Source organism: Podarcis liolepis (assembly GCF_965112155.1).
Source record: "Podarcis liolepis genome assembly, chromosome: 4".
Taxonomy (NCBI): Eukaryota; Metazoa; Chordata; class Lepidosauria; order Squamata; family Lacertidae; genus Podarcis; species Podarcis liolepis.
In genome coordinates, this window is record NC_139558.1 from 50,932,472 (window position 1) to 50,956,393 (window position 23,922).

A 23,922-nucleotide genomic window follows, 5' to 3' on the forward strand; every position below is an offset into this window, starting at 1 on the left:
GCAAGTGGTTTTTTTTAGGTTCTTTAAAAGCAATGATTGACATCAGGTTTGGTGTTTTCCAAGTTTTAATGACAGGGAGAACATCTTTGCGATGCCACAACAATTTTGACTTACTATGACTGATTTAACAATGCTGTTCTTGATAGCCAAACGCTGACTCAATGCTAAAAACTCTCTTGCAGATTATAGGTGTTGATCCCGAAGGATCCATTCTTGCAGAGCCTGAAGGACTAAATAATACAGACAGCACAACTTATGAAGTGGAAGGGATTGGATACGACTTCATCCCTACTGTTCTGGACAGATCAGTAAGTCAGACTCCCCTCATGTGCATGACTTACAGTCCCCTTACTGCTGAACACATCTTGCTGGCGTGTCCTAAATTCTTAGGTCTTTGGAAAGGCCTTTTTTGCATCTGATTTCCTGCTGTGAACTTAGTCACGCATCCTCAGGAAATGCATAGACACTTTGCTTTCCAAGTTTTCCTATGTCCTTTTTCATAGATCCCCTCACTTTGTCTTTATTTCCCTGTGGCTACATGTGGCTCATTCCTTGCCAAAATAATGCACGCAGAGCAAATAATGGAGCTCAGAAATGCATATGCAAATGTGCCTAATATTTTACCATTGAGCAGTAGAAAATCTGTGGATGTAGTCAACTGCCTTCTGCTGACTCAGACCATTGGTCTGTCTAGTTCAATATTGTCTACACTGCTGCTCTCCAGGGTTTTGGGGCAGGAGTGTTTAGCAGCTGTACCCGAAGATGCCAAGGATTAATTATAAACATCCACCACTGAAATGCACAATAAAACAACTCCATTAATACAGCACAGCAGTTGAAACAGGAGACTGAGGAGATCGAGGGGATGTCTGTATATGTGGGCAGCAGGAAGACAGTTTCCAGATTTCTCCCAAATTTGTGGCAGTGGACCCAAGAGTCTGCCACTAGAATCCATGTCTTCTGTCCCACACTGAATTTCTTGGCCTGCTTAGTAATAATAATAATAATAATATAATAATAATAATAATAATAATAATAATAATAATAATAATAATAATAAATTTTATTTATATCCCGCCCTCCCCAGCCAAAGCCGAGCTCAGGGCGGCTAACAACAATAGTATTAACTTAAGGGCCCAAGTGCAGAGACAGGTTCAAGGCTTCATGGGGTTTTTTTGTTTCCTCGCCCTTTCTTCCAGTTGGTGGACAAATGGTACAAGTGTAATGATGAAGAATCTTTTGCCTGTGCGCGCATGTTAATCAGAGATGAAGGATTGCTGTGTGGTAAGTGCTTTCTGAGAGCTATATTTGTATTCGTTGAGAATTGAGTACTCAAGGTGACAGTAACAGTTGAGAAGGAACCTCTTTGCTCTCGAGACCAAGTCATACTTTCCTTTTTGTCACACTAGTGGGTCACTGGTATAAGAGTGACCCACTAGTGTGACAAAAAGGAAAGAGTAAAGCACCACGTTTGGTAGCTTTTGAAAAAATAAATAAAAACAGCAGTAGATTGTTGTGAGGGGCGTATTCTTAATTGCCTGCATAGGCCTGGCAGAATAGAAGAGTTTTCCGCAGGCATTCAAAAGTTGGCACAGAAGGCTCCCGTTGTTCAGACATTAGAAGACAATGTCACTTCTTTTAGAATATATATCCAATTAAGCACCTGTAACTATACCTGTAGTTGCTTCTCGGCTTCAGCACACAATAAAGGCAGCTCTAATTATAGAGCCTTTTCTTATTTTAAATTTTTTATTTAAAATAACTACATACAGTCAGAAAATCATCTCTGAATACTCCACAGAGCTTTGTCAAAGCATTTATGCTAAAATCATCACAATCTTAACAAACACAAAATGATGCATTATAACCTCCATCGCTTTGGCAGTTCCAGCTGAACATTTCCACGAAAGGAGTGAGTCTTTGCTGCTATTTGCTGGCTCTTGCAGAACACCAAGCTTTTCTGAACAGAAAGGATGAGGAAATGATTGCTTGGGTTGTTTTCTTCCCTCCGACACCGCTGTTGCCTGCATGATTCACATGCAAGTCTTGGTTATAATATGGCAGTAGCAGAAAGGCAATCTTGAGAGGAAAGGCAAAAGATTCAGTTAGAAAAGTCAGCTCCAAGGTGCTGGGGTTTTTTGCCAACAATTTTACATAACTCCATTACACCATGTAACAAAATTGAATTTCCAGTGCATTTCTGGGAACAAGTTGTGAGATAGTGGCTTGCACCAGGCTGGTCTATTTAATGATGTCCATCTTATCCTGGGGCGAGTAGGGATATGTCCTTTTTACAGTTATTGATGGATGAGCACTTTGGGGCACTTCTGTTGTTGTTTGAATACTTGTTGTGCTGCATGTTTTTTATGAATTGTTAAGTCACTTTGAGACAACTTTTTTGTGAAAATTGATGAGATGGTGATAATGAATACTTTGTTACTTGATCATTAGGCTCTCCCACTGTTCTTTGTCTCCTTTTACACCTGCATTTTCAAAATGGCTTCCATGCCATTTTAATGGTGTCCTCTGTCTTCTGTCAGGCGGCAGCTCAGGCAGTGCTATGTCTGTTGCCGTCAAGGCTGCCAAAGAGCTGAAAGAAGGCCAGCGCTGTGTCGTCATCCTTCCAGATTCTGTCAGGAACTACATGTAAGTAGGTGTCTTATTTCTCTGTTCCTGATGCTGACTGTGAGGTAGGGGACCCTGCCTGCACAACTAACACTGCCCATTTGGCATTGCACCTCTGAATGTGATGGTGGCAGCAGCATGGCTAAGTGGCTCCAGCACCGCTGCTGTAGTGTATGAAAGGCAGCTAAAATAATATAAATAAATAAATACCCCACCCATCTGGTGACTGGGTTTCCCCAGCCACTCTGAGCGGCTCCCAACAGAATGTTAAAAACATCAAACATTAAAAACTACCCGAACAGGGCTGCCTTCAGATGTTTTCTAAAAGTCCGGAAGTTGTTTATTTCCTTGACATCTGATGGGAGGGCGTTCCACAGGGCGGGCACCGCTACCAAGAAGGCCCTCTGCCTGTTTCCCTGTAGCTTCAGTTCTCACAGTGAGGGAACTGCCAGAAGGCCCTCGGCGCTGGACCTCAGTGTCCGGGCAGAATGATGGGGGTGAAGACGCTATACGGGGCCGAGGCCATTTAGGGCTTTAAAGGTCAGCACCAACACTTGGAATTGTGCTCGGAAACATACTGGGAGCCAATGTAGGTCTTTCAGGACCGGTGTGATATGGTCTCAGTGGCCACTCCCAGTCTAGCTGCTGCATTCTGGATTAATTGTAGTTCCCAGGTCACCTTCAAAGGTAGTCCTACGTAGAGAGCATTGCAGTAGTCCAGGCAGGAGATACAAGAGGACGGGCACTTGAAGTTATGGCATCTCAGATGAGGCCCACCCTCTCACACTCACTGCCATTGCCCCTGTGCTGCCCTCCCACCTCAAGCTCACTCACTCTGAGAGACTGCCACTGTTCAGTGGCTTTCTTGGGTCCGGACCCCCCCTCTGCCAGTTTTTCCACCCATCCTTCCCACTGCCACTTTCATGCCCTAGCCTAGCCATGTTGACTTCTCCCTTGCAGGGCTGGTGCCTGTGTCATGGCCCAGTTTGACCTGTGGGTGAGCCAGCCTGATTATATTCTCCTTATGTAGACTTTTACAACTGTCTCACTGAGAACCAAGCGTATTAAAAGAGAGCTGTTGATTCTACGTGCAAGCTATGAAATGTTATGCCGTGTCATCCTTTACAGCTTATTTGCTTTTAAGGCAGGTATAACCTAAATTGCTACTTGTGACTTGTTTCGTTTCTTAATTGCTTCCAGGTCCAAGTTTTTGAATGACAAATGGATGACTCAAAAAGGCTTCATGAAAGAAGAAGATGACATTATTAACAAGCCCTGGTGAGGTGACCATGCCTGTGAAGGCTTAGTAAAATAAGTTGCGACCAAAAACCCACCCTTAAGTCAAAATATTTTTTCTAATATGGATAGTTAAGTCTACACAAGCTAACTTCATAAATATGTCCAGAAGTAATGTTGCTTTGGATAATTGCTGCTGTTAATTGAAGTTATCTGCCCCTCTCTCTGCATCTACCTCCACCTCAGTCATAAATATTAAAATGGCATCCTAGTGCCTTGTTGGCATTACTCAGCTTTAACTAGGGAGTTTATAGGGCAGTCATTATTCAGTACTAGTTCTGGTATAATCCATTTACAAATTGTGGGGGGAAATTAAGGGTACATTTCTTGCCAGTGTGGTATAGTGGTTAAGAGCAGTGGACTCGTAATCTGGTGAACCGGGTTCGCTTCCCCGCTCCTCCACATGCAGCTGCTGGGTGACCTTGGGCTGGTCATACTTCTCTGAAGTCTCTCAGCCTCACTCACCTCACAGAGTGTTTGTTGTAGGGGAGGAAGGGAAAGGAGAATGTTAGCCGCTTTGAGACTCCTTAGGGTAGTGATAAAGTGGGATATCAAATCCAAATTCTTCTTCTTCTTTTCTTAAATTCTCTCTCCCCCCCCCTCTATTTTTGCTGTGATGATTATGCATGGAGGAAGTGAAACTGAAGAGAAAGTCAATGACTTGGCAAAGTCTGAACCTAGGTCTCCAAGATGCAGCAATATTACAACTCATATTGTCCACACTGACCCACTCTAGGCTCTGGAGATATAACAGTGTTTGTTCATGTTGAAGATACAATTCCAGCTGTAGTAAACTAGGCGTTAGATTTTGATTTCCATGTTAATCTGTTGCAGCAAAAGGGTGCTTATGGCACCATATAAGCCAACGGGTTTATAGTGGCATAAGCTTTCATGGACTCAGCCCCACTTTATCAAATCCATGAACTGCTAACCACAGTTGGCAGGGGTGTGCAAGAGAGAGAGGCACGTACACAAACACACAGCGACTGTGAAAAGTACAGGCTGTGGAAATTCTAAGCCAGGCTTAAGACACACAGAGTGACCCTTCACAACAGCAATAACCCAATTATCCAGATTTTATTATTGTGGTAGGATGGCTGTGTTATTGTCAGTTATGGTCACTTTGCTTAAACTGCATACGATTGTCACAGACTGCCCTTTTTGCATTCCATGGCTGCTACTTCCATTTCTCTTTTTCCCTATGTCCACTTGTGTATATTCATAGTCGTACCTCCGTTTATGTAACCCTCTGGTTACGTAAACTTCAGGATGCGTGCACGGCAAACCTGGAAGCATTTTACCGGGTTTCGCCGCATGCACAGAAGCGGTTCTCAGGTTGCGGAAACCTCGGGATCCGACTGGACTTCTGGAATGGATCCCATCCACAACCGGAGGTAAAAAGGTAAAGGTAAGGGTACCCCTGGCTGTTAGGTCCAGTTGCAGATGACTCTGGGGTTGTGCACTCATCTCGCTCTATAGGCCGAGGGAGCCAGTGTTTGTACGCAGACAGCTTCCGGGTCATGTGGCCAACATGACTAAGCTGCTTCTGGCGAACCAGAGCAGTACATGGAAATGCCGTTTACCTTCCCACCAGAGCAGTACCTATTTATCTACTTGCAATTGATGTGCTTTCAAACTGCTAGGTGGGCAGGAGCAGAGACCAAACAATGGGAGTTCACCCCGTCACGGGGATTCGAACTGCCGACCTTCCAATCGGCAAGCCCTAGGCTCTGTGGTTTAGACCACAGCGCCACCCGCATCCCTTGCAACCGGAGGTACATTTCTCTCTCTCTCTCTCTCTCTCTCTCTCTCTCTCTCTCTCTGTGTGTGTGTGTGTGTGTGTGTACACATTGCTAACTGAGGACAAATCTTTGTGTGTCTAATACAGGTAGACTACAATCACAAGATCTTGTGTACTTTTAAAAAAAAACTCTTAGTCATTCAGGTGGCACAAGACTCTTTAAAATGTTGATGGTTAACTCTTTTCAAATAGGGAGGGTTTTTTTTTACTGTTTGTCCTGGCTCTGAGCATCCATATAGTCTCATTTGAGCCAAAATACACCATATGGTGAAAGGTTACCCCAGCCAGCATGGCCAGTCATCAGGAATGATGAAAGTTGCATGCTCTAAACATCAATCCATCCTAAAGACAAGCACGTGCTCCGGAATACCCTGAACAACCTTTTCTGTTAGTAGGACAGAGGGCACTTAAATACAGTAATTGGCTTCATGAGCGTTTCCAGGAAAAGCTTACGTTAAGATACAAACTACTAAGATGCAACTGTTTCTCGGTCCTTGAATTGCTTGTGTAAATTCCTGGGTGGAGAGTGATTTTATATTTGTTTTGTTTATTTTCCTAGGTGGTGGCACTTGAAAGTTCAGGAATTGTGTCTCTCTGCTCCCCTGACAGTACTACCAAGTGTTACCTGTGAAAAGACCATTGAAATACTCAGAGAAAAGGGATTTGACCAAGTACCTGTTGTTGATGAATCTGGGTATGTGTAGATTTTCCTCCCTTCCAAGTATACCCAGTTTATAAATGTATATTTAGTATCTAGGTGCACACACATAGTCATTCCTGCCATTTGGTTTCATCCACCTCGTTTCATGATCCCATCTAGTTTGCTTCTCTGAATTTTCAACTATGAGCCTTCGCCTGCATTTTGCTCACCAGATCAATCCCCTGGTACAGAAAGTCTCCTGAAATTGGTTGATCAGGCCCCTGATTAGAGACTAATTTGGAGCGAAACCTCCCACCTTTTTTGTTTTTCTGTCCCTGTGCTATATAGGACATCAACAAAGATTTTTGATTGTCACTTCCGTCACAGGTGTGGCTTTTTAAAATCTTCTCTTAAAATCATGGTATGGTTTATTATCTTTTGAGGGCCAGAGTCATCTGCTTCAAATGACCCATAAAAGAATTAACTGAGCCTAAATTGCATCTCAGTCCTGAAGTCACCAGGCATGAAATAGGCCAGTGGGGTGGTCAGCATTGCAGGTGGGTCAGACAGGGACAAGTTGCAATGCAGGCAGGATGTTCACTCCCAAAAGTTCATCCCAGTTAACAACGGAAGCTAAACGAGGTTTATTCTGTGACTCACATCATTTGCAATAAAAGCAGCGCAGGCAAAAGAAAGACCAACTTTATCTAACACACAATTTTATCCAAATTGTACAGACTGGGAAACTGGGGAAGTGATGACTGAGAAAGACGCAGCATCTTTGAACTTTCTGTTTACAGCAACAAGGCTTTTTATGTTATGCAAAAGCAACTGTGTTAGGAACTGTGCATAACTAGTTCATAAGTCTTTGTCTAAGCATATAGCTTTGCAAGAAAGTCCAGCAAAGCAAGTTGCTCTGAGTGTTGTACATAAATGGAAAAATGACTCATATTTAATAATAATAAAATGACAATAATATAATAATTATAATAATCTATACTGTGGTACGCATTCCCGCAATGTATTATTAATTATTAATTCCTCCTCAGGGTTTATGGCACACATTTTTTGGCAGGGTAGCAATTAGGAAAGGGGAAACAGTAAGCAGGGAAAGTTCCTCATCCCTTCCATGCTAGTTCTCCACACTTAAACTCCTTCCTCCAGAGGTTTATAAAGAAAATAGTGTTTGGATGCTATTAAATAGAACCTGTGGTTTTACCCCTAAGGATTCTGCACGCCCCTGAATTCAAATTGAGAGGGATTCTGTAAATATTGGCCTAAAACATTAAACTGATAAAAAAGGAAAGAACCCACAACTCACCCAGTAGAAAACTGTGTCTAATACCTTCTTCTTTTCAGATTGATTTTGGGAATGGTTACCCTTGGCAACATGCTTTCTTCACTGCTTGCTGGTAAAGTGCAGCCATCAGACCAAGTCAGCAAAGTAATCTACAAGCAGTTCAAAAAGGTATCAAAGTCTTCTGGTGTCTCTTGTTCCTTTCCCTGACCCGCACCATTGCTGAGGGGGGAAAGAGGTTTTTGACAAGGGGGAGGTCGTTTGACTAAAATGTATGATGCACATTAAGGAAATTATACACAGTTACACACAGTTTTAGATACTGTTTTGCTGTAGGGTTGTTCACATGTTACACTGAGCGCACAGGCGGTCTCTACACGTTTGCAAGGGCTTGTGTGAAAAAGTGAACACAACTCAACTGCTGTGTATTCTTTGAACATCACATGCGAACAAGGTTACATATACTGATCAACTCCTGTGTACACGTTATTGTACATATGAACACTGCTTACAAAATCTGGATATGCCTATTTTGTGAGAAAACACATGTATTTAAATGCAAATGTTTTAAAAATATTTTACCTATTTGTGAAAACTAGGGGTAATTTGTGTGCCGCTGAATAGCTTTTGCTGGAAATCACAGCTGGGAGGAGTGTTGTGGCCTCCAGGCTCTGCTTGCAGGCTTCCCATAGGCACCTGCTTGGCCACTGCAAGAACAGGGTGCTGGAGTAGATGGGCCATTGGCCTGATCCTGAAGAGCTCTTCTTATGTTCTTAACAGACTCCATCTGTACTATACAGTTAAAGCACCATACATACCACTTTAAACAGTCATAACTTCCCCCAAAGCAGTTTGGAAACTGTACAGCTGTACCTTGCTTCTCAAATGTAATCCGTTCCGGAAGTCCGTTTGACTTCCAAAAATGTTCGAAAACCAAGGCGCGGCTTCCGATTGGCTGCAGGAGCTTCCTGCACTCAGTTGGAAGCCACGTCGGACGTTTGGTTTCCAAAAAACGTTCACAAATCAGAAAACTCACTTCGGGGTTTGCGGGGTTTGGGAGCCAAAACGTACAAGTACCAAGCCACGACTGTAGTTTAAGGATGTTGAGAGTTGCTAGGAGACTTCCATTCCCCTCACAGAGCTACAGTTCCCAGAGTGGTTTAAGTCATTCCCTCTTCCCAGGGAACTGGGAATTGTCGCTCTGTGAGGGAACTAGGGATCTCCTAACAACAGAGTAAAAAGATTAAAAAAACATACATTTTTTTTTAAATGATAAAAATGTAGGGCACAGAGTAGTATGTTAGCACAGCAGCTGATGTGTATCTATGTGTACTAGAGTCGGGATACATTTAGCCCACCCCAAGTCAAACAGTCGTACCAAATGCCGCAAACCTGGAAGTGAGTGTTCCAGTTTGCAAACGTTCTTTGGAATCCGAACGTCCGACGGGGCTTCCACGGCTTCCGATTGACTGCAGGAACTTCCTGCAGCCAATCAGAAGACACGCTTTAGTTTCCAAACATTTTGGAAGTCGAACGGACTTCCAGAAGAGATTCCAGACAGAGGGCCTTCTCGGTAGTGGCTCCCACCCTGTGGAACGCCCTCCCATCAGATGTCAAAGAGATAACAGCTACCTGACATTCAGAAGACATCTTAAGGCGAGCTTTTTAATATTTAATGCTGTACTGTTTTTAACACTTGACTGGGAGCCGCCCAGAGTGGCTGGGGAAACTCAGCCAGATGGGCGGAGTATAAATAATATATTATTATTATTATTATTATTCCGTTCAACTTCCAAGGTACGACTGTACAGACCTGGGGAAAATGACTGAACTCTGAAGAAGGGCAAACATGCCTAGCAATTAATGCTAGTAATATTTTAACACAATACTGATAAATAGGGAGAGTTGGAAGGTATGTTAGTCCCATTTTGATTTTGGTCTCAAGAGTTTGAGTCTTCCCAGTGGATAATGAGACTCTTGACATCTGGTGTTGTAATTTTTTAGCAGGCACAATAGTTTCTGCAGGATTTTGGCAGCTGTTTCATGAGCAGTATTAGGATGGCTGGATCCACAAAGCCTTGTTTGGAGGGGAATGCAAACTATGGCAAAGTAAAACCAAGATGCAACACTTTGGGTAAAATTACCATTAAAAGCTTGTTTGCAGCACATAACTGAAATAGACAGCTACATACTCTGTGAAACTGCAGCTTCAATCTTGTGCACGTTTATTGGGGGGGGGGGCTAAATCCAATTAAACAAGTGACATTATTGTAGCTTACTTTGGTCAATGTCAGTGAAATATTCTGCCTATTAAATTCTCTAAATAGGAAGCATAGACATTCATGGGGGGCAGCCCTCCCCCCGGATGAACCGTAACTCTCAGATTCTGAGCTTTTATTTTTGTGAAAAGCGTTTGTAGCAGCTGAGATGAGAGGCAAATTGTGCCGGCACAATTCTCAAAATATTTTGTGAGAAACTGCTCTTGAATCTCAGTTTTTTACTTTGCCTCACCCTGAAAAATATCCTGCAGACGCACATAGCTGGAAGAGCTCCACTTTACAGCTTGTCACAATCCTAAGTAAATCTGCTCAGAAGCTGGTGTCCACTGAGTTCCTTGAGACTTACTTGAAGCCTAAGGGAACTTACATGCAAACCAAGGTGTACCTTAAAAGCGACACTTCTACTTCACATCAAACTAATGCTTTAGCAAATATATTTTCTAATTGTTAAAATTCTGAGGCTAAAATGTAACCCTGCACCTAATCACTTCATGTTTTCTACTAATGCTTCGTGATCACATTAAATGAATTTAATTTCTTCCCTAGCTATCAATTGAATCACCGTGCAAAATGTATAATCTGGTGCGTAATTAAGCAACGTAGCTTCTCTCCTCTCTTAAGTGTAACTGGTGTTCTTACGGTGGAGGGGCCCATGTTGCCTAGTGGCAAATAGCAAGGTCACATAAGCTGCAGTCTGCAGGCAATTACCACACCAAAAAAAAGAGCTTCTGACACTGGGAAAAAATAGCCGTTTTGGACTGGAGGCCAGCCGCTTCTGCAGTCAAATGTTCATCCCCAGGTTGTGGGGTTGGGGAAGAAGGATGCAACTGGGTTTAAAGATGTGTGTTGTTTGCCTCTGGATAAAAAAATTCAAACCCTGTATTGTTTATTCCTTTTTATGGCTAAAGCCAGGGCTGTGGACCTTTTGCCCTTGTGCCATACAAACTTGGCAAAATGAGCAGATGTTACATAATTTGCATAATTTATTCAGGTTGCAGAATTTTTGCCTTAGCATGGAATGTTGATTATCCTGGCACAGAATTTTAATCTGTACTGTTACTTTTTAGAAAGTAGAGTATACCCAGCCCTGGCTGTAGTTCCTGGTTCTTTAGTGACAATTTCTGGGGACTGTCTTCCTTTCTTCTGTGAGCTCAAACACTGTTGTCTGGAGTATCCCTCCTTCATACAACTCCTTTACTCTGTAACCAACATTACCACTAACAATTTCATTCCTTTTTAAAAGATTGCTAATGTACTACAAAGAAATGTGATAAAATGGCACTTTTAAAAATTTTGAACCATAGACTCTGTCAATCTACTTTAGATGTTTTGTCACTGAAAGAGAAAATCTTGAACAGCCTTATTATTATAGAAGAAAATTATTGGGTATGCTTACAGTTGATTCGGTTTGACTGGGAGACTGAGTTGTTCCAGTAAACCAAGAAAAGGTTCTTTCCATTATGTTAAGATACAGTCGCTCCTAAATTTATAGTATTACATTACATTTAAAATTACGAAATCCTGATGGGTCTTTGTAAGCATAGATCGTGATTGATTGCCATAATGGTATTGGTGATTAAAAAGTGCAGGAAGGCTCCTGTGAGTATAAATTGAAAGCAACTGAATTAAAACACAGCGCTGTTGTGCTTAGTGCCTCTGTTCTTGCTCTGTCTGCTTCACTCAGAAAATCTTATTTCCTACTGAATTGACAAGTACTGGCATTCTTGGCTCACAAGCCTAGAATCTAGGATAATAATGATGATGGGCAGAAAATGTAGATTTTGTGTGCTTGAGTGTTTCGGAGGACATTGTTTCAAGCCAAGTTGGTGTGGATAAAATTGCCAGCTTTATAGACTACAGCAATAAGTCCCTACTTTCTATTATGTGAGACTGAAGAAAGGCCAAAGGATACCACAGCCTCCTGTCCCTTTCTCCTGTTGTATCTGAGCAGCTTTGTTTTGAGGACTGAGCTGATCTCAGTTGTGTTTCACAGGTTCACAGTTATGAGTTGGCGCCAAAGAACTGTAAGTGGAAGGGAAATGCCTGCTAGTGACCTGCCAGTAAAGCTTGCACAGGAGTTTGTGTGTTTCTGTGATAGGTTTTGTGGCACAAGAGATTGCACAAGCGCTTGTTCAAGTGGAACAACGTGTTCACTTTTCTCACATGGTGCTCTAAGCTTAAAGCTTGGTGAAAACCTGGGATGGGGAGACTGTGGCCCTCCAGATGTTTTGGATGGCAGCTCCCACCTGCTGGCACCATTATGGCCAATGGTCAAGGATGATGGGAGTTCATCAAGCCACCGGTTCCCCATCTCTGGTGTAAAGCAATGCTTTCATATGCTGAAGGCTCCTCCAGCTTGTGGAAGGGCCCTTTTGGATCTTGGCCACAAAATACAGGCAGCTTAGATAGTGCCTTTTTCATTCTGCAAGTTTCTTTTGATTGATTTAGCCATAGTATTTTCTGTTTTCCCACAGCTCACGTCAATAGCAATACATTTATATCACAACTCCTGAAGTCCAACTCCCTGTCAAAGTGAGATATCTCTACTGCAGTGCCTGTAATACTTGGCCATCTAGACTTTACTTAAGTGGTCTGGGTATTCATTGTTTTGCTGGCCTATATTGCTAGGAATGAAAAGCAATATCCCTGTGGGGAAATTCAGTTCTGGAATATGGACTTGTACTTTGTTTCTACTGAATGGCTTTTATAGTTTTTCCTCAGACCTCTTATTTTGTCCCAAATCGCCTCCTTCCAGCTCTTATTGCCAGAATTGGAAAATAAACCACTAGTAAAGGTGTGTGTTTCTGAACTTGCAGTTGCTGTGCTTTAAGCAGAGAGAACACCTGGCTCTCATTGGGTTTTTACATTACCATGCTCTACAGACTTTTTTTTTTCTTTCATTCCACTTCTCTTTAAAACACCAACATTTAACATGAACACACATACTGAAAAATAAAGATTCATACGATAACTGCCATATCACGAAACAAATACTACTTTCAAAAGCTTGTTGGAAAAGCACTGGGATTGGGGAACTTATCTGTAAGGCTATTCAATTGCTTTTAAAGTCTGTTTCTCTTTGCAGATTCGTCTGCAGGACAACTTGGGGAAGCTGTCCCATATTTTGGAAATTGATCATTTTGCTCTGGTGGTGCACGAACAGATTCAGTGTAAGTAGAAGACCTGGCAATAATCCTACTGTCTCTGCCACACTCCCCGTTGGCTATATAACATATAATAGCAGTTAACGGCAGTGAGAATCTTCTGCGTCTTATATAGGGCACATGAAGGAGCCACAGGATTTTCTCCACACATATGAGGGTAAGAAATAAGCTTTGCTAGTGGAGGCTAAGATTCTCACTATGCCAGTTCTGGGTTAGACAGGGGAAGTGCCCAATGCATACATACCCTGACCTCCAATTTCTTTGGTGCGTCTCCAAGAGTACTCATGATATGAATAAGTGTTTGTAGAATCCAGCCTCATATGCTGTTGCATTGCTAACTTAGTTGCAATCTTCCCTGAGTTGAAAATCAACAATTTATCACCTGCCAGAGTCCTCCTTTTGTAATTTGGGTTGCCTTTCTCCAACAGAGCCTGTGGTCTGTTGGTGCCTTAGTTGGTGAATGTAGGCAGGGGAAAGTGGTCCAGAAATTCTGGTCCCACCACATTCTGTTCTGGTGGTGCTTCTGCTGCTTTCCACTGCATTGTCCTTCACAATTTTTATTCTAACTGAGGTGCAAGGCAGAAGACAGAGGACTTCAACTATGAAACTCCTGCATTTGAACTAGGACTAGACAGAGCACAGTGGCTCTATCTAAGGACGCCTCTGCTGTTTGTGCTCTGAAGGTCTTAGAAGATGACAGGTTTGAGGCCTAACCCTTCTTACCCCGTTGAATTTAGTAGGATTTACTTCTGAGTGAACATGAGCAAACAGGATGGTTAGACATGGATATCTATGCCTCTATCAACATAAAAAGCTTTAAAAATATGATGTGGAACAAGCAGAGAGGTTGGTGCCTCAACAACTAAATAATACACTTCATGCAAGGCAAAAGCTACAGTGCCTTGCTCCATTTACCTATGAAATGCTCCTTGCTTGGTGCTCTTTGTGTAGAACATTGGGTTGGGGTTAAGATGACTGAGTCAGGCAAATTGCCCTTAGGAGATGGTAACAATCCCATATTCTTCTTTTGCTTCCTCAAAAATGCCTGTTTGGTGCACTGACACCATATTGACTTTAACTGAGTTCTAACACTGCAGTGCCAACAGCATAGGCAGGACCAATTACCAGGAGCGGATTAAGGAAGCCATCCTCTCCACTTGTACTAATCTTGAGAATGCCTTGTGTCAATGGCAAGCTAGGATCTGCCTACTATACTTTAATTTCGGTTGCTTTTTTTGGTCTTGTATTTTTAAATTAGTTTTATAGAGGAAAAGTACATATATTTTCAACAACCAAAACATATACAGTGCAAGAGAAGATACTCAGGCCTTGAGACACAAGTAGTTGAAAATTGTGTATGCTAGGGTTTGGTTCCTCAACTTATGCCTTGTCATGTTATTCTCCCCTCTATAGATCACAGCAATGGCCAATCCAGCAAAAAGCAAATGGTCTTTGGTGTTGTCACAGCAATCGACTTACTCAACTTTGTGACTGCCCAGGAACGACGAAGAAAGGCAACCTAATTTCAAGAAGCACATTGGTGGCAGCTGCTTCAGTAGCTTTTAGGGCTTTAAGCATCTTTTTTTTCCCCTTCCCATTTTTGTTAAGACAATCTCAATTTTATTTTATTTTTTTAATCTAACCAAATAAACCAAGCATCATTAGTGGAACCACATGGGTTGTAAACAAGGTTCTGCTGTCATAACTTCCAGTATGTTAAGGAGCACACTGAAAAAGTAACCCAAACTGAATTTATGGTAGTCATCAGGATCGCTGCTGTTCAGTGAGAGGTTGTCTCCTCCACAAAGATTGGTTCTCTTTTGCTGTGATACAGCTGAGTTGCAGAACCCAGAACTGAGGAACTAGCAATAATGGCTGGGGTGACCAAACCGTTAATGTCTCTGATAGTGGCCACATGGGGTTCTCCCCAAAGCACACCGTTCCTGCTTTCATGAGTGCAATGTACCTTCAAACTCTTCCTCACTAGTGTTGCAGGCTTGGGAGGCCTAGCTGCAACCTTAGGCATCTTATTCACGTTACAACCTGCTAGGTGTGGAGGCTCCTGTCTTCTGTACTGAAAACACACAAAATAACACCCAGGCCGTCAGTTCTCCCTTACTAGATGTTTGATATCCTCTTCCGCACTCTGGGAAAATCGTGGAGATGGGGCAGGGCAAGGAAATAATTCAACGCTGCTTTTTCACTTGTAAGTGGATACAGTGTTTTTTTTCAGCCACACTGCAAATTATCTCTTTGTGTTGCCAATTTACAGTCTGGATTATTGTCTGCACGTTGCTCATAAGGTAAACAGATGTACAGCAGCAACATCAAAGAACACTAAATTCTCCATTGCTTTAGGTCATTGACTCTGCCAGGTGTAATATGGAGAGTTTTTATTTCCATTAACCTAACCTTGGACAATTTGGCTAATAGACTATTGAACACCAAAATTATTCTATAATAGCCACCCTGTGTAGGCCAAAGAAAGTTTGACAAATGCCCTAATCTTTCATGGAAAGTTAATGATGATTCTTAGCTAGAAGTATGTCTACATTTGTTATATTGTGTTGCTTTATGCCAGCTTCTGTTCTACTTTGCACATGAGTAAGCTAATGTTGTGTTATGTTTGGCTTGGGGGTGTTATGTTAGTCTTTATGGGGGATACGGGAAACACATTTGGCTCTTTATTTACTCAGGTGAATTTGTTTAATTGAATTGATGTCGTTTTCCCTTCTGCGACTTCCTCTAATTTTCACTGGAAATTTTTAAGAAGCATGATACTGATACTGTGATTTGTTTTGTTTTGTTTTTTGCCGTTCTATCTATACTTGTGTTTTATGTCAGAAAACCCTCTTGCTACAATCAAACATTCAGTGAAGTGTGCATAAGAACATTGGTTTCATGTAGAAAACTCGGATTTATATATAAAACGTATCTCTAGGTGCTTTCTTAGTGTAAATTCAGTTTGGTCCAGTTTATATAGCAGATGAAATACCCGTTGTCCAATATTTTGTTCAGTATTGTAATCACCAAGCATTAGCATTTTAGCATTATAAAAAAAGCAAATCCATATGTTTCTAAAAGTTTTGTTCCAAAAAAGCTAAATAAAAATCATTTCATTTCTGACAAACTAACTAGACTGCATAGTTTGTTATTGTTATCAACATTTATTTTCTTGTCTTTGAAGTACTTCTGACTGCAGACATATGGGTCCAGAGGGGGTGAATCAGCTTGATCCTTTGTTGGGGGGCAGGGATGCATTGATCCAGTGTCTCCTCCCTATTCTCCAACTGGTCAGCATCAGTGTAAGAGATCGTGGCACCAAATATATTTTTGGAGTCAGTTTTCAGTCCGGCACAAACTTCAACCAGGCCCTGTGTCTGGTTTGTGCTGGAGTCTTTAACAACAAGCAGGATTGGGTATCCAGAAAACAATATCCATATGCCCATATACATGAAATCTGAAATGGAAGCTAATTCTTGCTTGTGCGGTTATAATACTGGTTGTAGCATTGTCTGGTCTGCCAAGTTGGGAGCACATTACTGTGGAGGGTTTTTGTGTGTGTGTGTGTTTTGGTTTTTTTAATTAGTCTAAGTCTTTAGAAATTGATCCTGGAGCCTTTAATCTGATGGGATTGACAGAGGTACATACGGTATTGCCTCTGTCTTTGGCAGATGCGCCTAATGTATTTGCACTAATGCAGATCCCTCAGCTTGGGTGGGTGTTAAATGGGGCATCCTTGGAGGAGGATGTACACCAGACCATGAATTGTTCCTGAAGTGACCTTGATCTTCATGTTTACAAAACCAGAGAGGAGGCCGGCTTTATAAACTGTTGTACCGCAGCATCTCTGCACTCTCACTGAATTTCTTCATGCAGCATTTCCTTCTGTTTCTTGAACGTCTCCACAAATGTGGTAGAGGATGTTGGAACTGCTTGCAGCCACAAATAGGTTTTGTGGGTCAGGAGGAGTGGGCAGACTTCAGGATTGTTTTGGGCTACTTTACTTCTTTTTTAAAAAGTAGAACCCGAAGATCGGCCAACCTGAGCCAAAACTAAGAAACATGCGGTCAGAATGAAATAAGATAATGCATTGGAGTTCATTCTGAACCTAGGAATTAGTTTTCAGTACAGTGGTACCTCAGGTTAAGTACTTAATTCGTTCCAGAGGTCCGTACTTAACCTGAAACTGTTCTTAACCTGAAGTACCACTTTAGCTAATGGGGCCTCCTGCTGCTGCCGCGCCGCCGGAGCCCAATTTCTGTTCATATCCTGAAGCAAAGTTCTTAACCTGAAGCACTATTTCTGGGTTAGCAGAGTGTGTAACCTGAAGCGTATGTAACCCGAGGTACCACTGTACTGGACTTAAGGTCCTTTCACGTATAAATCCACTCTTGATTAACTTTTGCAGCAGCCTAGTTTAGGTAAGCAGCCTAGATTATTTCTTTTGTTAACACAGCTGACTCAGTAACACTTTGCTGAAAATTCACCAGGTATCGACCAGCAGACCCTGATCTATATTCTGCCCCCTCCCTATCTTAGGTGCATTGAGATGTTAAAATGGCTGGTTTATCCTTTCCTTTTTAGGAAAATTGGGTCTAGTTGGATGGAGATGGGGCCAGATGGTGCCTTTTTTAAATCAGTCAGTGCATCAGCTGACTAATTAAAAATGAGGCTGCCCTCATTCACCCTATTACGTGTAGGTGAAACAATAGGGTTAAGTTGAGCACAGTGTGTTCTGTGCTGTACTTGTTCTGTAGATAAATAGAGGACTTCAGTCCACAGCATTACTTTCATAAGTAATAAATATCCCCTTAGAAAAATAGTTCTGTGTCTTTACCTCTCAATTACTGGGTTGTCTGAGGAGACAAAGTTTAAAAAGATTACAAGTCTTTACCAAAATCACCAGGAGTCCTTTCAATAGAGGTGCAATTAATGGAGGAAAATATATTTAAATTTTGTAACTGAATGCCACAATGATTAATATGGCAAGCTTTTTCAAAACAACAACCACCTACCTATATTTGTGGCACAGTTGCTGGGAAAGTTTCATCTAAATGAGGAAAAGAGGAAGGGCGCGGTTCTTTTAAAAGTGAAGCGCCATTCTGCTCCCCCCCCCAAGATTTCCCCAAGAGCCTGTGAGGATTCTCCTCCTCCTGCCACCATACCACCTAGCAAATCAGCTGATGCCTTCAAGGAGCTCCCCATGCTGTGGGAATATTACCCAGCGTTCATGTTTACTTTTAGAAGTGAGGCACAGTGGAGACTATGATGTCTTTGGGGCATATAATTTATTTATGCATATATACAACCTGAGCCTATGACGGAGGAGTTCACAGCATTAGCAAACCAAGAGATCTCTCTCTGCCTACCGCGTTGCTTCTAGGTCACATCACTCCTCAACTCTGGTTTTTGTCCTCACTATCTGGGAGTTGAGGGAGGAGCCCCACCCATTTGCCATCTCCTACAGAGATACTTAATTCCCCTTAATGGCACATTATCACCTCAGAGGAAGTTGGCTTGGCTTGATTGGATTTTAACGTTTTCTGGATCCAGGGATTGGAGGGGCCTGGCACCCACAAACTCCTAACAACCAAGACATCTGGCCCCGGATATACAAACAGCAAAATAAAGTTTCCTTGCAGAATATAACAGACAATTTAGAAAAGGCATTAGAACACACACAATCATAAACAGATAATGAAACACAATTACACTTTTAACCCCCTTAATGGTATACTACCCAGGGTATCACCTCGCTGGAAGCCACCTTGGCTTGATTAGATTTTAACACTTGCTGGATCCAGGGATTAGAGGGGTCTGGCGCCCGTCTTAACACCCCAAACCTCGATTAAATACTAACATTTGCTAAATCCACAGATTGGAGAAATCAGGCACCCACAAATTCAGAACACTATATATCAGCCTACCAGTAGGTGACATTTATTTGTTCAGTAAAAACAGATCTCTTGTCATTTAGTTCCAAAATTAATTTGCTGTGACATTTTTCCATCTTCTCCGCATTAAGCAGTTGATCCCTTACCTTTCCTGCCCCGACCTGGCCACAGTGATCCACGCAACGGTCACCTCCAGGCTTGACTACTGTAATTCGCTCTACGCAGGGCTGCCCTTGAAACTGTTCCACAAACTCCAGTGGGTGCAGAATGCTGCAGCGAGGCTCCTCACGGGGTCCCTGCCATGGGAGCATATTCACTCAGTGCTTTACCAGTTGCACTGGCTCCCAGTGGAGTAAAGGGTTAGGTTCAAGGTGCTGGTTTTGACCTTTAAAGCCCTTTGTGGCTTAGGGCCCTCGTATTTACGGGACCACCTCTCCTGGTATGCCCCACAGAGGACTGTAAGGTCCATGAATAACCATAGTTTAGAGGTCCCAGCCCCTAAGGAAGTCAGACTATCCTCCACTAGGGCCCAGGGCCTTTTCATTGATGGCTCCGACCTGGTGGAATGCTTTGTCCCTATGAGACTAGGGCCCTTCAGGATTTAACCTCCTTCCATCAGGCCTGTAAGACAGAGCTATTCCACCTGGCCTTTAATTTGAATTCAGCCTGATCTTTTATTTCCCTTCTCTTCCCTCCCCCTCCCCTTTTATGAAGATTACCCGCTCTGAGACCCCACAGCTAATTCTCCCCTGGCCTCCTCACTGGCCCAAGTAGGACTAATTCAGCCAGCTAGCCCTGGTGACTAATGCTTATTAGATGGATTTTCCCCAAATTGATTTCTGAACTTTGAATTTTGTTATTCACATTTTTGTACTGTGTTTTATGCTGCTTTTACAATTATGTGTTTTTAATTTGTTGTTAGCCGCCCTGAGCCCAGTTTTCTGAACCGGGAAGGGCGGGGTATAAAAAAAAATATTATTATTATTATTATAGGCTTCAAACTTATCAAGGTGGTTAAGTGCACAGAGTATAGCAGTGTGTGTGCATCTGTGTTTGTGCCCTTGGACTCTAATCTGTACCTTAACTGTAGTTTTATGGCTTATGGTCTAAGAGCCTTGAAGAATCAAAAGGAAAGATCCAATTACTTGGGGCATGTGCAAAAAGTCCACTTGGAGCTCGTCCTCTTTGGATCTAATCTAGAATGACAGCAAAAGGCATAGTAAAAATTCACAGGAATACAATATGATCATTATTAGCCATGAGACCAAACAGAACTTCCAGGCAGTATCCAAAGTTCCCATTCTTGTTAAAATAAATAGATGGCATTATCGTCACAACAAATATGAAAAGTTGCCCTTCTTGTTCATCTTCTTGCCCTAGCTTGCATGTGTTTGAGTAGCAGCCTTCTAACAGCCTACAGTTTTACTGTATATTGTCTGTTTCCACCCACTGTTCCCACACTCTGGGTGATATGCCAATTGTGGTAAGTGGTATTTCTTATTCTATCTTAGGTTAAATTATCAGCATCACTCTCTATTGAATGGCTCAGGCCACATGCAAAGCACTGTTCTCACTTCTAAGTGCTGTATTTTGTGAAGGATTTTGACAAACTAAGGTGTCCAGAAGTGGATGACTAAAATGGTCTGGAAATCAAGTCCAATGTGGAACAGTTGAAAGAGCTGGTTATGTTTAGTGTGGAGAAGAGAAGATCAAAGGGGACCATGACAGCGGTTCTCTGATATCTGGAGGGTTGTTAAAGATGCAGAAGATTTGTTGTTTCACAGGGCAGGACTAAAGCCCAGGGGTGGGAACTGCAAGAAAGTGAAGTGCAGGTTGACATTAGAAAAAAAGGCTATTTGGCGGAGGAACAGACTACATTGAGAAGTGCTCTCTGTGCAAGGAAAATGGTTATAATTTTCATTAGACTACTTGGGAGGCAAGCCAGTACACACAATGATGAAAACAAGATCAGTGTCCCATAATGGGTTAAAACTGGCTGTGTGTGTTTTCAAGGAAACTGAAAGGAACGAGCTCTAGATGGCCTAATGCAGACATCCTTAAAGTAGCCTTACATTCTGTCTTCTCTGTTCTTGAGAGGTGATCCTTACCAAACTTTTAAAACTCAGGTTGTCCCCATGTCTCCTGGCAGAGGCTCTGTGCCTTGAACAATAGGCCAAAATGCAATGGGTGAAGCTTTGCCACCCCAGCAATTCCCTATTAGGAGTTTCTGAAGCTTGCCAGAAAGAGGCGACCATCCTGTTCATAATGCAGCCTTCCCGAGACTTGGGTACCCAGATGTTGCAGGATTACAGTCGCCATCAGCTCTAGCCAGCATGGCCAATAGTTAAAGATGATGGGACTTAAATATTGAGGGACTTAAAGTTGGGGAGGAGTGCTCCAATGCACGAAACAGTTAGTTTTCTTTCTGGCAGCTTTGATGCCAGTGGAAGTTCTGAACACACCCAACCACAAGGAGATTGCAAATGTTAAATGACATGGTAGTTATATCCGCATAATCTTGCTTCTCCCTTGCCCATCAATTCTGGGCTGTTTGCATTTTACAGCTTGTTTGTTACGTAAAAGAAAGATAAGGGTTATATAACCTTACAACACTTTTTTTTTACTGTTATGCATAAAAATACCTTGTGGAAGGTGTCTATGAACTCCACGCCCTAGATACTTTCTTTAGACATATTTCCACTGACATAAAGTGGAATGGATAGTAGCAATCAACAGCCCTCTCTTTTAAAGTCACCTTGGTCAGTGCAAATCACTGCCTCCTGTGAAAGTGAGTTCCACAGTTTAACGGTGTGCTGTGTGAAGAAGTACAATAACACTTTTATCATCTTCACAGTATGCTGCAGGTTCCTGTTATTCTGGTGGAAGGGAGGGGCTACATGGCAGCAGCTGGTGGGACCAGAACACAAAGACTACATGGGAGACAAGCCACTATACATAAACTCATAGAGCTGCAAAGCTGGAAGGAATCCCAAGGGTCATCTAGCCCAACCCCACAATACAGGTATCACAGCTAAAGAATTCGTGACAGAATCTGTTTAAAAAACCTCCACTGACGGAGAGTCAACCACCTTCCATAGTAGTCCGTTCTCAATGTCAGAAATGTTTAATTAGAATCTCTTTTCCTGCAATTTGAATCCATGATGCTATATAGCCTCTACACAATTTCTGGGGTTAACCCTTCAGGATGGAGTGGAGTTTGGATTTGATATCCCACTTTATCACTACCCGAAGGAGTCTCAAAGCGGCTTATATTCTCCTTTCCCTTGCTCCCCCACAACAAACACTCTGTTGAGGTGAGTAGGGCTGAGAGACTTCAAAGAAGTGTGACTAGCCCAAGGTCACCCAGCAGCTGCATGTGGAGGAGCGGGGAATCGAACCCGGTTCACCAGATTACGAGTCCACCGCTCTTAACCACTACACCATACTGGCTGAATGTGCAGTAAACAGGCTATCTGGAAGAGACCACTATCAAGGAGCTACAGTGGTGCCTCGCAAGACAAAATTAATTCGTTCCGCAATTTTTTTCTTCTTGCGAGTTTTTTGTCTTGCGATGCACGGTTTCCCATAGGAATGCATTGAAAATCAATTAATGCGTTCCTATGGAAACCGCCTTCAGACCAGGTCCGGGGACAGTCTGTCCCCCGACCTCTTCTGAAGGCTGGGGGGGGGACAAGGGCTTTTCTTCCCACCCCCAGCATTTAAAAAAACCCCGGGACAGCGGAGGACTTCTCCGCTGTCCGGGGCAATCTTAAAATGCTGGCGGGCGGCATTTTAAAATCGCCCGGGACAGCGGAGGACTTCTCCGCTGTCCGCGGCGATGTAAAAGCCCCTGGGAAGGCAGGCAGGGGGGACAAAGACTTTTGCCCCCCGCCCGCCTTCAGAAGAGGTCCTGGACAGCTTCTCCCCGCCGCCCCTTGCTTCAAAAGAGGTCCGGGGACAGCGGGGAAGACGCGCTGCGCTTCCCGCTGTCCCCGGACGTCTTTTGAAGCAAGGGGCGGTGGGGAGAAGCGATCTCCCCCCAGCCCCTTGCTTCAAAAGAAGTCCGGGGGCAGCGGGAAGCGCTTACCGCTGTCCCCGGACCTGGGGCTGCGGGGAGAAGATCGCTTCTCCCCGCCACCCCTTGCTTCAAAAGAGGTCCGGGGACAGTGGGGAAGACCCGCTGTCCCCGGAGCTTGCGGGGCAAGCTTCGTTTTGCGAAGCAAGCCCATAGGGAAATTCGTCTTGCGAGGCAACTCGAAAACGAAAAAACCTTTCGTTTTGCGAGTTTTTCATCTCGCGAGGCGTTCGTCTTGCGGGGTACCACTGTACCTTTTAAAAGTTCACAGAAATTGGCTAATCTTGGTTGTTTCTCATTTTATCAATAATGCACATTTATCTGAAGCACATTCACTTGAACAGAGATGGTTCTACACAAGGCTTTTTTTCAGCTGGAACTCAGTTCTGTCACCTCTCAGGTGGGCACCACTGCCGTTATAAGAGAACAAGCGCAGCACTTCTTTTTCTAGAAATATAACACTGGTTCTACAATGTCAGGGAGCGGAACAGGCAAACAGGGTCTGCTGAGTAGAGCAGTATGGATAGGGTTCTTTCTGTTCTAGAACTTCTGTGTTCTCTCTTGCAATCAAGATTGACTGAACTTAGGTATGGGAAGGAGTGCTGGAAAAATATTCATATCCCACTTGCAGCTCAGTGCTACCTGGAGTGTAATTGTACTTTGAATACGAAAAAGTAGATGTGAGTCAAGAGGAGCCAATCATTGTGCTTTGAGCAGTGTTCTAAGGAGGCTTATCAGCTTCCTGGATCATAGACACAGATATAACTGAGCAGTCAAAAGCATTAAGAGGCACTCTCAGCAAGCAAGCTGACAGACAGGTGAGTCGTCTTTTCTGATAGCTCAGTGCT

At 43.0% G+C, this 23,922-nt stretch overlaps 2 protein-coding genes across 20 annotated transcripts in view; both read left to right on the forward strand.

Annotated features, from left to right (window-relative positions):
- LOC310705751 (cystathionine beta-synthase-like) overlaps positions 1-16,236 on the forward strand; it is a 38,131-nt gene extending 21,895 nt beyond the window's left edge. For 6 of the 19 annotated variants that reach the window (XM_083500555.1, XM_083500562.1, XM_083500544.1 and 3 more), the window contains exons 9-18: positions 183-308; positions 1,200-1,284; positions 2,541-2,646; positions 3,826-3,903; positions 6,282-6,416; positions 7,722-7,830; positions 10,485-10,520; positions 13,024-13,108; positions 13,218-13,259; positions 14,516-16,236. In XM_083500555.1, the coding sequence (XP_083356681.1) occupies positions 183-308; positions 1,200-1,284; positions 2,541-2,646; positions 3,826-3,903; positions 6,282-6,416; positions 7,722-7,830; positions 10,485-10,520; positions 13,024-13,108; positions 13,218-13,259; positions 14,516-14,625 (912 nt within the window). In that variant the 3' untranslated portion in view covers positions 14,626-16,236. The remainder of the gene's footprint in view (positions 1-182; positions 309-1,199; positions 1,285-2,540; positions 2,647-3,825; positions 3,904-6,281; positions 6,417-7,721; positions 7,831-10,484; positions 10,521-13,023; positions 13,109-13,217; positions 13,260-14,515) is intronic. The other 13 variants (XM_083500560.1, XM_083500551.1, XM_083500559.1 and 10 more) reach the window with 3 other exon arrangements.
- Positions 16,237-23,793: 7,557 nt separating this feature from the next.
- LOC310705752 (cystathionine beta-synthase-like) overlaps positions 23,794-23,922 on the forward strand; it is a 29,909-nt gene continuing 29,780 nt past the window's right edge. Inside the window, exon 1 of the mRNA XM_083500565.1 lies at positions 23,794-23,892. The gene's annotated coding sequence lies outside the window, so the exon portion shown is untranslated. The remainder of the gene's footprint in view (positions 23,893-23,922) is intronic.